The following is a 13,706-nucleotide window of genomic DNA, read 5'->3' on the forward strand; positions in this document are numbered from 1 at the left end:
TGTAAACAAGCATCAGGATCATTATTATAGCATAAAAATAGTGCAGTGTTAAGTACGTGTACATTAAGACTTTTGCATGAGTAAGAGTTAATTTGAACAACTATTTAGATGAATTTTTTCTTAAAAGTTGCTAGAGATAAAATATTGGGCAATGCCAACTTCATCTGTATGCAATGGGCACTGATGAGAAATTATCAGGTACCATAACCACCACTACAGTCCTCATTTTTAACACTGCTTATTTCCTCAGTCTGCATACACTGCAGCGATGTCACTCTTAGAAATCATTATTATAGCTGACAGACTAGCTGATTGATTTGGCCAAATAATTGTAAGCTTGTTTAAGAGGATTAAAACAGTTTAAAGAGCATCCATACAAGGTGGCTGTATCAATTTAACTGATCAGTTTAGCAGGTGATACAGCTAGATTGATGCATCAATCACCTGCTAAACTGATCAGTTAAATTGATACACTTCTGTGTACAGAAAACATGATGTTAAATGCACAACTTGCTCCACAGATCAGAAACAGAGGTCCCATAAGATATTTTTACATTCTCACAGTTTGATATGCATCCTCGCTGTGTTTCAGGTTTCCTGTATTTTTAGGGCTGCCACATTTACTTGCAGAATTTCACAGACAGCAATATGTGAGTGGATGCTATATGGTTTTTCCAATACTTTGAGGGAGCAGCAGACATACTGCACATAGAGTGCACTGATGATTGGTATGTGTACCATAAATCAGTCATTTCCTGAACTTATCAGGCTTGCTATACGACATATATCAAACTTCCAAGGAGGTTCACACTTTCAGCATGTGTACTTCTACTGCAAAAGTATTCAGAAATTCCTACACAGGCCAGACGAATGTCCTCAAATTCCTTTCAGACAAAATTTCTGACTAGGGAAATAAAATATACATGGAAACCTTTAGGTATATTTGACCTCTACTATAGAACAGTTTTACAGTTCTCCCATTTGTAAGCATTACCACAACGCTATGAATCACAAGTGATTTTACCGTACCAATCCCAACAGGGTAGGAGTAAGAGTAAAGCATAGCATATGAAAATTAGTATTTTATATTAATGAATACACGACACACAATTTTCCCAAACTGCAAGAGAACTCACACAAATCTCATTTTCAGACACTGCATGCTTGCCTAGGTCAGTCTGTTCTGCTCCCCCGCAATAGTTACCAAGAAACTGTCTGATACCTGGATAACAAGGCTCTTTCACCATCTGCAAATTTTTGATTTGTGTATTCCCAGCATTGACAAAAGAAAATTTGTAATGCGGCAGGAGTGGAGGAAGTAGATTCTTAATGGTTAATAACTCAGGATTTGTCACTTAGCTCTCTTCAAGAGATTGCCCAGAAACCCATTGTTTCATCTTCCAGCTTGTTTCCCATCAAATTACTATTAAATTATTCATAAATTATTACACAGTTGCTTCACATCCCTGCAATACTAATTTCAACAGTTTCAAAGAGCCTGTAATACTAGCTTTCAGGTTTAAAAAATGCATATAAGCAGCAGTAAAATATACAGTACAGATTAATAAAATTAAAATCCAAGAAGAGTTTTCCTTTTCTAATATAAACTCTAGACTCACTACCCCTTCTGGAAGTCAGCAATATTCCATTAGCATCAGTCACTGGCACACCTATCCCTTTGAACACACAGAAATATAATACACAGACAAAAATAACCACCAAGACTGTTGGCATTTCAACAGTTTCCTAATAAATTAGGAAAGAAAGAAAAAAAAAAAAAAAGATTTTATCTACATTTTTTGATGTTACAACTAAGCCCTTTAGTCTCTAAATAAAACTAACTGTGCAGGCAAAAACACAGGATGGCTTCATAACTGTTTCAGGAAAGGATAAATGAGCACAACTTGAGATAATAACTAATCAAAGTGCAAGTACTGTGCCATTAGTGGGTGAACTGCTAAGTAGTCAAGGAGAAATAAAACTGTCATTGTAGGCTAAAAAGATAAGGAAAAAATAAGCAATATTTAGAATTTTATCATGAGGAAAACAGTATTAAGCATAAGTCTATGTAAAAAGAAGTCAGATTCATATATTAGAAAAGACAAATCTCAGTATTCATTAAGTTAGCCCACTGAAGTAAACGTAATTGAGAGATGAGCATTTACTTTTCCAAAATGTATCATGAAAATGAATAGCATGAAGGAAGTGCAGACATTCTGCGTATCTAGTCCCTTATGCTGCATCAGGACCATTAAAACCACATGAATTATTTTGTCAAACTGCTTAGGAAGTTCAGAGATGGTCTTAAAATAGTCATTTATCTCCAACTTAGTATGAACAAGGCTACTTTATTCTCTTTAAACCTTAATCGGTGTACTTAAAATGTAAGTTGTGTTATCAAATATAATTAATCATATTTTAGGGTGGGGGTATTTTGAGCTTTAAAATGACTTACATGCTGCTGCTTGGTATAATCTTGTGCCCGTCTCTAAACCATGTCACTTGTGGTCTTGGATAGCTGAGTATGTGTAGGAAGTTTAGAACTGCAGCTTGTCCTTCAGTCACTGTTTTTCTCTGGTTTGTGTCCAGGAAATTTCCCATGTCTGCAAAGAAAAAAAAATATACTGAGTCCTGGAAGTTCTTGTGTCTCTCCCCATTTCTTTTCAGCGGACAGAGAAATAACTGTGTTTTATGATAGTCATTGGCACTGCTATAATTAGTCAATATGACACTACAGATCATGAGACAGTTTTGATTAATACAGATTTGGATGAACATAAGGCATAAGGCAAATCCAAGTGCTGCTAGTGCACACCAGAAGTGCATCAGTCAGCAGTACTGCATGGCCTCGATGTTCCTCTGCAATAACTGAATATTTTTAACTGAAAGTGACATTTTAATGGAGGTATGTTTTGGGTTTGTTTTTAAATAAATCCTTGCACAATATAAAAGACATTCCTGTGCAATGCAAATGAATGCAAATGGTGTATATAATTTTATCAACTTTTTAGTGACCAATTTTTTTGTTGTCCTGTTGTCCATAGCTCACAAATAGACAAGCAGCTGTATCACTTGTAGTCCAACCAGGGTATAGTCAGATCTATGCCACTAAGCCATCATAACCAAATGGATATCAAAAGAACGCGGCTATTAGTAGCTATTAGTTCTTCTGGCACTATACTATGATTAAAACAGCGCATCTAGATCTCTGACATTTATAAAGGCATCAGTAGTAATAAAGAGTAGCTTTTAACAAAAATTTTAATGGAAGAAAGAAAACTACAGTTGCAGAACCTCTGAAGGTCTTATTTCATAGACAGGCTCATATATCTATGGAGTCCTTGTAAAAATTCAGTGTGAACATTTTCTTCTTGTTTTTCTTTTGCCTTTTGTATCACATTCCTAGCCATTAAAATAAACAGGGCTGTAGGCTCCTACTTATTCACCCTCCAAAGAATTTCTATGCATTTTAATTTGTTTTAAACCAAGAAGCTAACACACACAGAGAGAACTATTCTGGTTTCTTCCACTGAATTCCCTTTTTTTTTTTTTTTTTTTTTTCCAAGGACCACAGGGTTCTTTACAAGTTCTCTGCTGCAAAGAGGGATGCAAAGGACACTGAAACATAGAAGACTACTATCAGGTTTGTGGATGGCAGGAGATGAGAAGAGACAGAACAAGAGCAGGAATTAAAAACACATGGTATTTTAAAGAAGCTTTAATCATCTTTGTGATTTTCGAGTTATTTATTCAGACATAATCAGCATTGTACTTCCTCTGTTGCTCCATATTTCTTACAACTGTAATCAGATCATCTACTTGAAAAGAAGTTTCAAACCGCGTAGGTGGATCTAATTAACTTCACTGTCATATGATTATTTTAGTCTTCACAACCCAAGAGTTTTTAAGCCCATTCTGTAATTAAGATTTACTCAGCAGTTTTCTCACAAATATCTGTTCCCATTCAGTTAAGTAATATGTTAGCATGTGTTGAGAACATTTTTTTAAATTATTTAACAAATTCCCTGCTACTTCAGAGATCTAGGACATGGAAAATACCTCAGATCTTTCTCTGTGCACATTATAATTGTGCCTTTCAATTTTTCACTAGAGATCTTGAGTGTATTGGGAAGCATCCTCTATCCAGTGGCAAAAATAGTTCATTTCCTCTGAACCCTTCCAAGTTAAACAGCTAACATACAGTTCCCTCTAACTCTTGATGACTGGATAAGATTGCTTTAGTAAGCCCTTGAAATGTTGCTTTCTGCTATGTTTTTGAGAATAACAAAAAAGTAAAATACGGTAAAATGTCAGGTACTTCCTTATATCCACACAGCTTAAATCAATTAATTTATAGCAAAAATGTTAAAATATAGAAAGCAATCACATAGTATCAGTAGCTACTCTGGGTAGAGGAGAAAGAGGATATTTAAAACTTGTAGAAGACTTCAATTTGTAGGAATAAAGTCTGACTGACAAGTTTCACTATAGAAGCCATATATGTCACTATAGGTTCAATACCAAAGGTCTCCCAAGTCATAAGATCTGCTCTGCTATGTCTCAAGGTTTCTATCAGTGAAAATAAATCAATAAATAAATAGACTGCTTAATTCAGACAGAGAAATCTTAAGAGATAGCTTTTTAGTCTTGTTCAGCATTGTAGAACTACAAATTAAATGGGGAGAAAAATTAAAACTGAAGTAAACAATTACATTTTCTTTCTCAAGAACAACCAAACACACACACAAAAAAAAAGCCTGGAGAAACAAAACACTTCACTGCAAATCTTTCCCTCATTCAGAGGGGAATAAAGCTGTCTTTTCAGGAGACAAAATTCTTTAGCAGCAGTATCAAGGTAAAGTATTCCTGTGCCTCCTGCTCACTATTGTTCCCACAGGTACCTCCTCAGGAATTGCTCCTCCACTATGCCAGTACAACTGCCTGTACAGCTGTGTAGGCAAACGTGGGGGGAAAGAACTATTTTAACAAATTATACAAAATAAATGTTGCTTTTTTAAAAAAAATTTGGAGAAGTTTCCCAGTCCACAGCTGCACAGATAAGTTTTCCTGCTGGGCCTAAAGGGATAGCATGCTACATTGCGATAGGAGAGCAGGAACAATTAGTGGGGTGGAGGAGAAAATGGGCACGTTTCCCTGGTACCGCTACCAAAGCCTTTGTCCCCAAAACCACAACCATAGATGCAACTCCAGAGGCATCTAGGCCTATCTAATGGCTCACTGCTGCAGAAAGAGAAGCATCTGGCCCTCACCTTCTCCTGCTCGCCTTGTTGGAGGTCCCCCACCCCGCTCATAGTTCTGCTCACTCACACAAACTTTCACTAGATCCTCTGCGACCTGATATAACTCACTAAAGCAGAAGAAGAATCATCAGAAAAGTACTTGCAAAGGTCTGATACACGTTGGAGTGAGCACAAGATCAGCAGGAGTATACAGCAGGGGCATAAGGGTTGATAGGAGGCAGGGAAGGAAAACCCCATTTTAGCAGCAGTGGAATTTTACATTAACTCCCAGCATCTCTGAAACAATACCGGTGAGAGATCAAACATCAAATTTCTGGTATTACTGACATTACAGCTATAGTAACATAATTTCCTGTATCCTGAGGAAGAGAAATTTGATCCACGTATCAGATTGCTTACATCTGTTATACAAATCTGTCTTTTTAAAAAAAAAAAAAAAAATCTAATGTTTTTACTTCGAAAAAAGAATAAGGCCTAATTTTATGATTATTTCCAAACAAGTTATTTGGATTATATTTTGTATATATTAACTGAAAAAAAAAATTAGAACATGTGATCATTTCTTTGGTCATATTACCTAGCACTAACTCCTGAGAAAATAAATTTAACATTTCCAAATGGAAGTTAGATATCAAATTAGAGGTCAACTCTGAAATATTCTGCATAGTACAAACTAAAGAGGTACAAACATTGGAGGGTTTTGTTCAGAAAGGTGTTGAGAACAGACTTTTAAAGTTCAATTAGCTGTGAAAAAACTGCTTATTTTGTATCGCAAAGATGACGATCTGAAATCTTCATGGAGCTATTCCCACCATACGGTTTTCTTTCAGATATCCTCTGCTGCCCTCTGGGCTTGTTTTGTTTTGATTGACCGTTTGTTCTGTGCTACATGGCCTTTCCTAATCCCTGCGTATTCAGGGAAAGGTATGGTAGTTTTCTCATGCTACAGCTATCTCCAAATGATCTTGGTTTGATGGCTTTGAATGGCTCAAATCTTGCTCTAAAGATTTAATGTCGCACTGCTTTGAATCGGTTCCCAGAAGATAACTAGAGTAAGCGCGAAATTTCTTGTGATGCAATAATATTAAAATTTATTACATATGATTTCTAATAACTTTTCAGTCTAGCAAATGTTATTGGTATGTTGGTTTGTTAGCCACAAAAAGAATCAGTAAGCAAATGGATCACAGAAGAACTTCCATTCAAACATACATGCCACTTGAACTTCAGATCGTCTTTGCAGCAATGCCCCCATCCTGTTTCGTACGACACACTGATAAAAGCCAGCATCAGACCTCTGCAAAGCTGGGATGATGTACCTATAAGACAAAATGCAAAATTATAGCACACTTCTTCCTCAAGGCAGACCAATGCTACTTTATCTGGCTTTTATTTCTCCTCTAGTATTTTACACATTGACTGAAATGCTCATTGTATTTTTTCTTAGAAACAGTGTTCTCCTATAATCTCTGGTCTTTGGCTACAATATTGTCTGTACTATATAGAAGAAAAAAATACTTGAAACACATAAAATATCTTTCAGTCTTAAGATATACATTTGATAAATATGAATTAGATCTCCATAAGTTCCCTTGAAATACAGACTTAAATGTTTTCGTTAGTTTTACCTATGCTCATTCATAAGGCAAAGATGCCTGGTATTTTGTTCAGAGGTGGCACAAGGAAACTACAATCCAAGTGTAGGCAAGAAATATCAAAGCTGTCCAATGAAAAAAAGAAGTTTACTACACCGTGTGACTATTGTAGCTGAGAAGAATACTGGAAAAGACACAGTGCACTGTAGGTTGTATTTATTCTGTCCTTCACTATAGTTAAAAAGTCACTTAGTCCACTAATGCTCACCTCCCTCATTCAACTATATCTGATTACTCAACCTGAAAATGAGCTGATAGGCACAGTTTTAATGTGAATAAAACACATGAATGATATAGATAATCCTGCATTAAACAAACATTAATCAAAACGCATATTCCCCCAGTCACCTTCTGGAGATATTATGGTAGGATTAATGAAAATCTTTATGAAAAGATAAGTAAAAATAAAACTGCTGAATTTTAATCTTCAAAATTTAATTCCACTAAAGGAAAGTATCTCTTCTCATACGTACTATAAACACCCACATACAGAGCATAATATCTGAACAGGATCAGATGGCATAAAAACAAAGGAGGCAGAAGAAATCTAGTTTAAGTGATAAATTAAGACTATAATAACTGCATTATAATTACAAGCAAATACACTATAGCAAATAGGTCAGACAACCAAATACAGTGAATTAAGACAGAGCCCAACACCATGCACAAATTTTAACAGTCTACAGTGATTCCTAGGAGACTCAGGTTTCCTAAGTACAGCAGTTGTAGGCACTCGTGCTGTCTGCGCCTGTGTGCCTAAGCTGGTTCCTCCTGGCCTCCTTTGGAGCAACCACCAAGTCTTGTCCAGAGATTATGACAGATTGCACTGGGAAAACAAGGAAGACTCAAAACAGCACCCTGTTTGGGAGTTACAGTAAACCAAACAATCGGCACACAAATACTTGCTGGCCAGTGAGTATATAACTCTGAATTAGCCACATTGCCTCTTGCCTGATGAGTATGCCATAGGATATAGAGTGAGAAAATAGATGAAAATACAAGGCATAGGAGAGAAGTCAATAGGACATAAGGCTTCCCTAGTTCCTTACAGAATAATTTCCTTCTCTGCCAGGCAGATGATTGTTGCAAAACATCATTACCATTAAAAATAAATTTTTAAAAAAAAAATCTGAAAGATTCTGACAAAATAAATATTGTCAATTCATTTTTACAGTTCATTTTACCAAATAGTTTATAGCTTCACAAGCTTTTCTTCCTCCCATAAAGATTTAGTATTGTACTTGGCTAACATTTATTCCTCTACTTGTCTATTAAACATAGGCAAAATTAAAGGCTTCTTTCTCTGGTATTCATCTGTACTAAGACAGTAATGCAGAGTTGGTTTTTCTGCCACTAGGCCAAAACAAATCAATTAGATCAGAAGTGTCCTACTTTGGTTTTACTTTCTGACTTATTAATGTTTCAGGAGAAAACATTCTTAATGTGTTGCCTGTAGAAAAGAAAATCTTTTAAAAGTTTACAGTGAAAATCCCATCTACCTTGGAAGTTCCAAGGCAGCCCAAACTGACTGAGCAGTTAGCTTCTCAGTGGACCTACTGGGTAACAATGTGCAGGTAAGGCAAGCAAAAGTAGAAGAATTAAAAGTTAAAAAAAAAAAAGAGAGATACAATATATGTTTACATTATTTGAGTCTAATTTGAAAATTACAAACCTGGGCAAGAAATAAATAGATATTAATGGAATTTCTAATTCTGTGTTTACAATTTTAAAGTCTTTATGCACCTCATATGTTTGATTATTTTTTTCAATATACTTTTGTATTGACCTAACAGTCAAAATACTGCATTTTGTGCTATGCTTTCACCATTCTACTTATTTTCTGATATGCAAGAAGGATACAAATAGTGCTTTCTAAATTCAAAATAAGACTTTCTTCCATTGAATGAATTTATATCAAAGGTTAATGGAATTTTTTTTACAGTGACAAGACATAATTTTGCATTAATTTTGTCTACACTCTAACTTTCATGATAGAAGATCTTCCCATTGTACAGATGCCAGGAGGCTACTTAAGGTTATCTGTGTATCTGGGTATCTGTGCAAGTACTTTAGAAAGTCAGATCAGACAGTTTCTCTGGTTTGAATCACAGAATCATAGAATGGTTTGGGTTGGAAGGGACCTTAAAGATCACCTAGTTCCAACCCCCCTGCTGCAGGCAGGGACATCCTCCACTAGACCACGTTGCCCAAAGCCTCATCCAACCTGGTCTTAAACACTTCCAGGGATGGGGCATCCACAACCTCTTTGGGCAACCTGTTCCAGTGCCTCACCACCCTCACAGTAAAGAATTTCTTTCTAACATCTAATCTAAATCGACCCTCCTTCAGCTTGAACCCATTACCCCTTGTCCTGTCACTACACTCCCTGATAAACAGTCCCTCACCATCTTTCCTGTAGGCCCCTTCAGGTACTGGTAAGCCACAATTAGATCTCCCCAGAGCCTTCTCTTCTCCAGACTGAACAATCCCAACTCTCTCAGCCTGTCCTCATAGGAGAGGAGCTTCAGCCCTCTGATCAGCTTCGTGGCCTCCTCTGGACACACTCCAACAGCTTGATGTCTCTCCTGTACTGGGGCCCCCAGAGCTGGACGCAGTACTCCAGGTGGGGTCTCACAAGAGCGGAGTAGAGGGGGAAAAATCCCCTCCCTTGACCTGCTGGTCACACCTCTTTTGATGCAGCCCAGGACACGGTTGGCTTTCTGGGCTGCAAGCACACACTGCCGGCTCATGCTGAGCTTCTCATCAATCAATACCCCCAAGTCCTTCTCCTCGGGGCTGCTTTCAATCCATTCCTCGCCCAGCCTATAGTTGTGCTTGGGATTGCCCTGACCCACGTGCAGGACCTTGCACTTGGCCTTGTTGAACTTCATGCGGTTCACAGGGGCCCACCTCTCCAGCCTGTCAAGGTCCCTCTGGATGGCATCCCTTCCCTCCAGCGTGTCAACCACACCACACAGCTTGGTGTCGTCGGCAAACTTGCTGAGTGTACACACGATCCCACTGTCCATGTCGCCGACAAAGATGTTGAACAGCGTTGGTCCCAGTACCGACCCCTGAGGGACGCCACTTGTCACCGTTCTCCACTTGGACATGGAGCTGTTGATCACAACTCTTTGAGTGCGACCATCCAGCCAATCCCTTATCTACCAAGTGGTCCATCCATCGAATCCATGTCTGTCCAATTTAGAGACAAGGATGTCGTGCGGGACAGTGTCAAATGCCTTGCACAAGTCCAGGTAGATGACGTCAGCTGCCCTTCCCTTATCCACTGATGCTGTCACTCCATCATAGAAGGCCACCAAGTTTGTCAGGCATGATTTGCCCTTAGTGAAGCTGTGTTGGCTGTCACCAATCACCTCCTTATCTTCCATGTGCCTGAGGATTGTCTCCAGGAGGGTCTGCTCCATAATCTTGCCAGGCACAGAGGTGAGACTGACGGGCCTGTAGTTCCCTGGGTCTTCCTTTTTACCCTTCTTAAAAATGGGGGTTATGTTCCCCCTCTTCCAGTTGGTGGGAACTTCGCCAGACTGCCAGGACTTCTCGAATATGATGGAGAGTGGCCTGGCCACTTCATCCGCCAGTTCCCTCAAGACCCGTGGATGCAACTCATCAGGTCCCATGGACTTGTGCACCTTCAGGTTCCTTAGATATTCTCGAACCTGATCTTCTCCTACAGTGGGTGGTTCTGCATTCTCCGAGTCCCTGCCTTCTGCGAATGAATGGTACAGCCAACCAGAAACCGGCTGTTTAGAAAGTTTCCATAGAAAGATGCAAAGTGACAAGCGTAAAAGAGAGCTTCAAGGGAAGTCTTCTGAGCACACCATGCTCCATCACCAGGATTGCAGTGAGTTAGAGCTTAAGGATGAAGTAGTATCAAACACACTTCCTTAAAGCTTCCCAATGTTTCACTCCTAATTTCAAATTTACATCCTCATTTTAATTTTAAATGCTCTCAGAGTTAAAAGTGAACCTATAGGCTACAGGTATTTAATAGCCATAATTGTGAAGACAGAATTAAAATCAAACGTATTTTATTAGATAGTCATATCACTTATTATCTATTCAAACTTTTTAACAAGGGACTTATGCATCAACTGATCTAACTATTTTTATACAGAAAAAATTAAACTGTGGCCAATATTATAAATACAAATATAATAATCAGATACTTTTAAGTAGTTTGGGAAGAAAGTGTACTACTGCTTAGAGATAATCTTACTTTCTTGAATTCAAAGAAATTAATATCTTTAGGCCACAAAAGCAAATATGGAAGACACATCTGGTCCAGAACTTAATTCAAAAGAAAACGAAGAAAAAAGAAAAAAGTCACTGCCTGAACTTTAAAGACTCTTAACTTAAAGAAATAAATAACCAAAACTGCTACCACAGTCAGCAATATTGATTTGTTTTCATTACATGTGTCTCAGATCACAAAGAATTTATAAGGTTGTTTTATAAATTCTTAATACAAACTAGTGTATGCACAGTCACTATAAAAGCCAGGCTGTGCACATAATCAGCATCGTTATACAAAGAAAAGCTGTTCATTCAGGGTCACCAAAGTCAAAATGCAAAGATGCCAATTAGTTCTTTACTCACTTAGTGTGTTATAATAAGCTTTGAATATTTTCAACCTATTACAATATAGACATTACTTTAACTGAGACACACTAAGTAATATCAATTACCAAAAATCTTTGACTGATGATTCAAATTGCAGCAGAAGTCACTTACACAGGAAAGATTCATGCATTTAAACAGAGTATTTACCCAAGAGAACTGCAGAGCAAACTATTATGGGGTCAAAGCTTAAATTTTGCAACTGGAATTTTTATGTCTAAGCATATCTTTTCCTTGCTTTCATTCATCCTAATTCACCTATGCCATATAATCCTTTTTGGAAGCTTAAAGCTTTGCATTTCTATAGAATCAAAATCCCGATTGGCTTATCTTTGACTGTGTTATAGTAGTAGTAGGGCTGCAACTTCTAAATTGATATTTTCTATCAATGTTATTTTATTGTTATGAACCAGTAGTTTCCTATCCTCTCAGTCACCTCCACAGCAGATGTTTTAATTAGAAACAGAAAAAAGAACAACATAAAAAATGCAAAATTTATATTTATAACTTGTATCATGATCTGATGTTCACTAGACTAAGTCTAATGATAAGAAATAAGGTTCTGTATACAGACAGACACGTATACATACAGCTTGGAAAAGGTGTTCCAATACACTGATTCTAACCTACCCTGCAATACCCAGTAAAATTACAGTTTTGCATTAGGATGTGCACTTATTTAAGAAATACCATGGCATTCTAATCTGAATTTCAAAATGTCACACATTCTTATTCAGGTTTCTCCTACTATAATGAAATGTAAGTCTCTTGGTGACTAGCACATCTACAAAGCTTGAGTTCTAACCTTTGCTTTTTGTTCATTCCATGTTCTTGTGTTTTGTCCTCCCACACCATTTCTTTGTCTTACTTTCACAGCATCTCACACAGTTAAGAGCTGTTGTCAGCTCCTTCTACCAAGGAACTACAACAGACTCTGCTGTTGTTGATCAAAACAAGTGGCATTTACACCAAGTGACACTCAAATCTTCTGTGATTAATTGTGCTATTAGAGATTTTTTTATTTTCTAGAAAGTATTCACAAATCTCTTCTATAAATTGAATGACACTCCATTATGTGTGTATGGCTCATTTTGAGGTATCAGCATATCTCAAGGCTCGAAAACAGCAGCCATTAATAGATGCAATTACTCAGGACTAAATGGTCTCAACTAAATCACAAGTCTTTAATTTCTAGGAAAGTTCATATAGAACTATATGTTTGGTTGGAAACATAGTTGCTAAATATGTGCTAAATGACCTATAGAAGTTTTAAAATGCTATTTCAGGAAATTTTTTTTTCTCCATACTGTTCTGTAAATGTAAATAATATGGAAAATAGAACTAATGTTAGGTTACAGTTTTGAAAATCTTTGAGAAAAGTTAATTATGGACTACATTATGCAACAATATAGGACTTGATATCATTATCTGCATTTTTATACTAATCTATACTGTAATTTCTGTCTATAGTAATGGAGCACAACTTTTCCCTACTTTAAGCAATGTAATTACAAAAGTGCAGTATTTAGCTTGGTTTGCTAAAGACACGAGTGTCATACAAGTGGCTCCATCTGTCACGTACCCACCCCTTCTAACTTCTGAATTCACCAAGTAATTTCAACAAAATTTGAAAGCAACAAATAAATTGCATAAATACTAAACTTCTATAAGGTTATACAAGTTGCCAATTGCATAGCAGAGACCCAGTTAATGCTCCCATTAAAGAAAAGCAGACAAAACTTGGCTGGTTTACACTCTGATATTTGGCCAGCCATCTGCTGCCTATCAGCAAAAATGTAGCTCTGAGAAGCCACAGCACGGTTTTTCTCTTGCTTATAGAGAATGGGAAGGCAGTCAGCGAGGTCCTGGGAGCGGTGTGCGTAATCCCAGAAGAACAGTTTCTTAAACTATAAGATTAATTTTCACATTCTCAGAAGTGAAACCAGAAGTTTCACGTGCAATTTAAGACAGACCATTTTTCTAGAAGTTATTGAAAAGAATAGTCCCATTGCACTTAGCTTTGTTCAAGGATAAGTAGCATTTCATAGGTAACATTTAGCTACGGAATATGCCCGCTCTTTATTACAAATATATGAAAGCAAAAGAGCATTTTTGGTACTTAACAATTCTGTGTTAGGACCCTTGATTT

General features: G+C 37.2%; 1 protein-coding gene across 3 annotated transcripts in view; it reads right to left on the reverse strand.

Annotated features, from left to right (window-relative positions):
• Positions 1-13,706, reverse strand: part of SDK1 (sidekick cell adhesion molecule 1) — a 412,431-nt gene that overhangs the window by 278,842 nt on the left and 119,883 nt on the right. For all 3 annotated transcript variants that reach the window (XM_054842564.1, XM_054842566.1, XM_054842565.1), the window contains 2 exons: positions 6,474-6,580; positions 2,456-2,603 (listed from right to left, as the gene is read on the reverse strand). In XM_054842564.1, the coding sequence (XP_054698539.1) occupies positions 2,456-2,603; positions 6,474-6,580 (255 nt within the window). The remainder of the gene's footprint in view (positions 1-2,455; positions 2,604-6,473; positions 6,581-13,706) is intronic.

The sequence above is a fragment of the Grus americana genome, chromosome 15 (assembly GCF_028858705.1).
Source record: "Grus americana isolate bGruAme1 chromosome 15, bGruAme1.mat, whole genome shotgun sequence".
NCBI lineage: Eukaryota > Metazoa > Chordata > Aves > Gruiformes > Gruidae > Grus > Grus americana.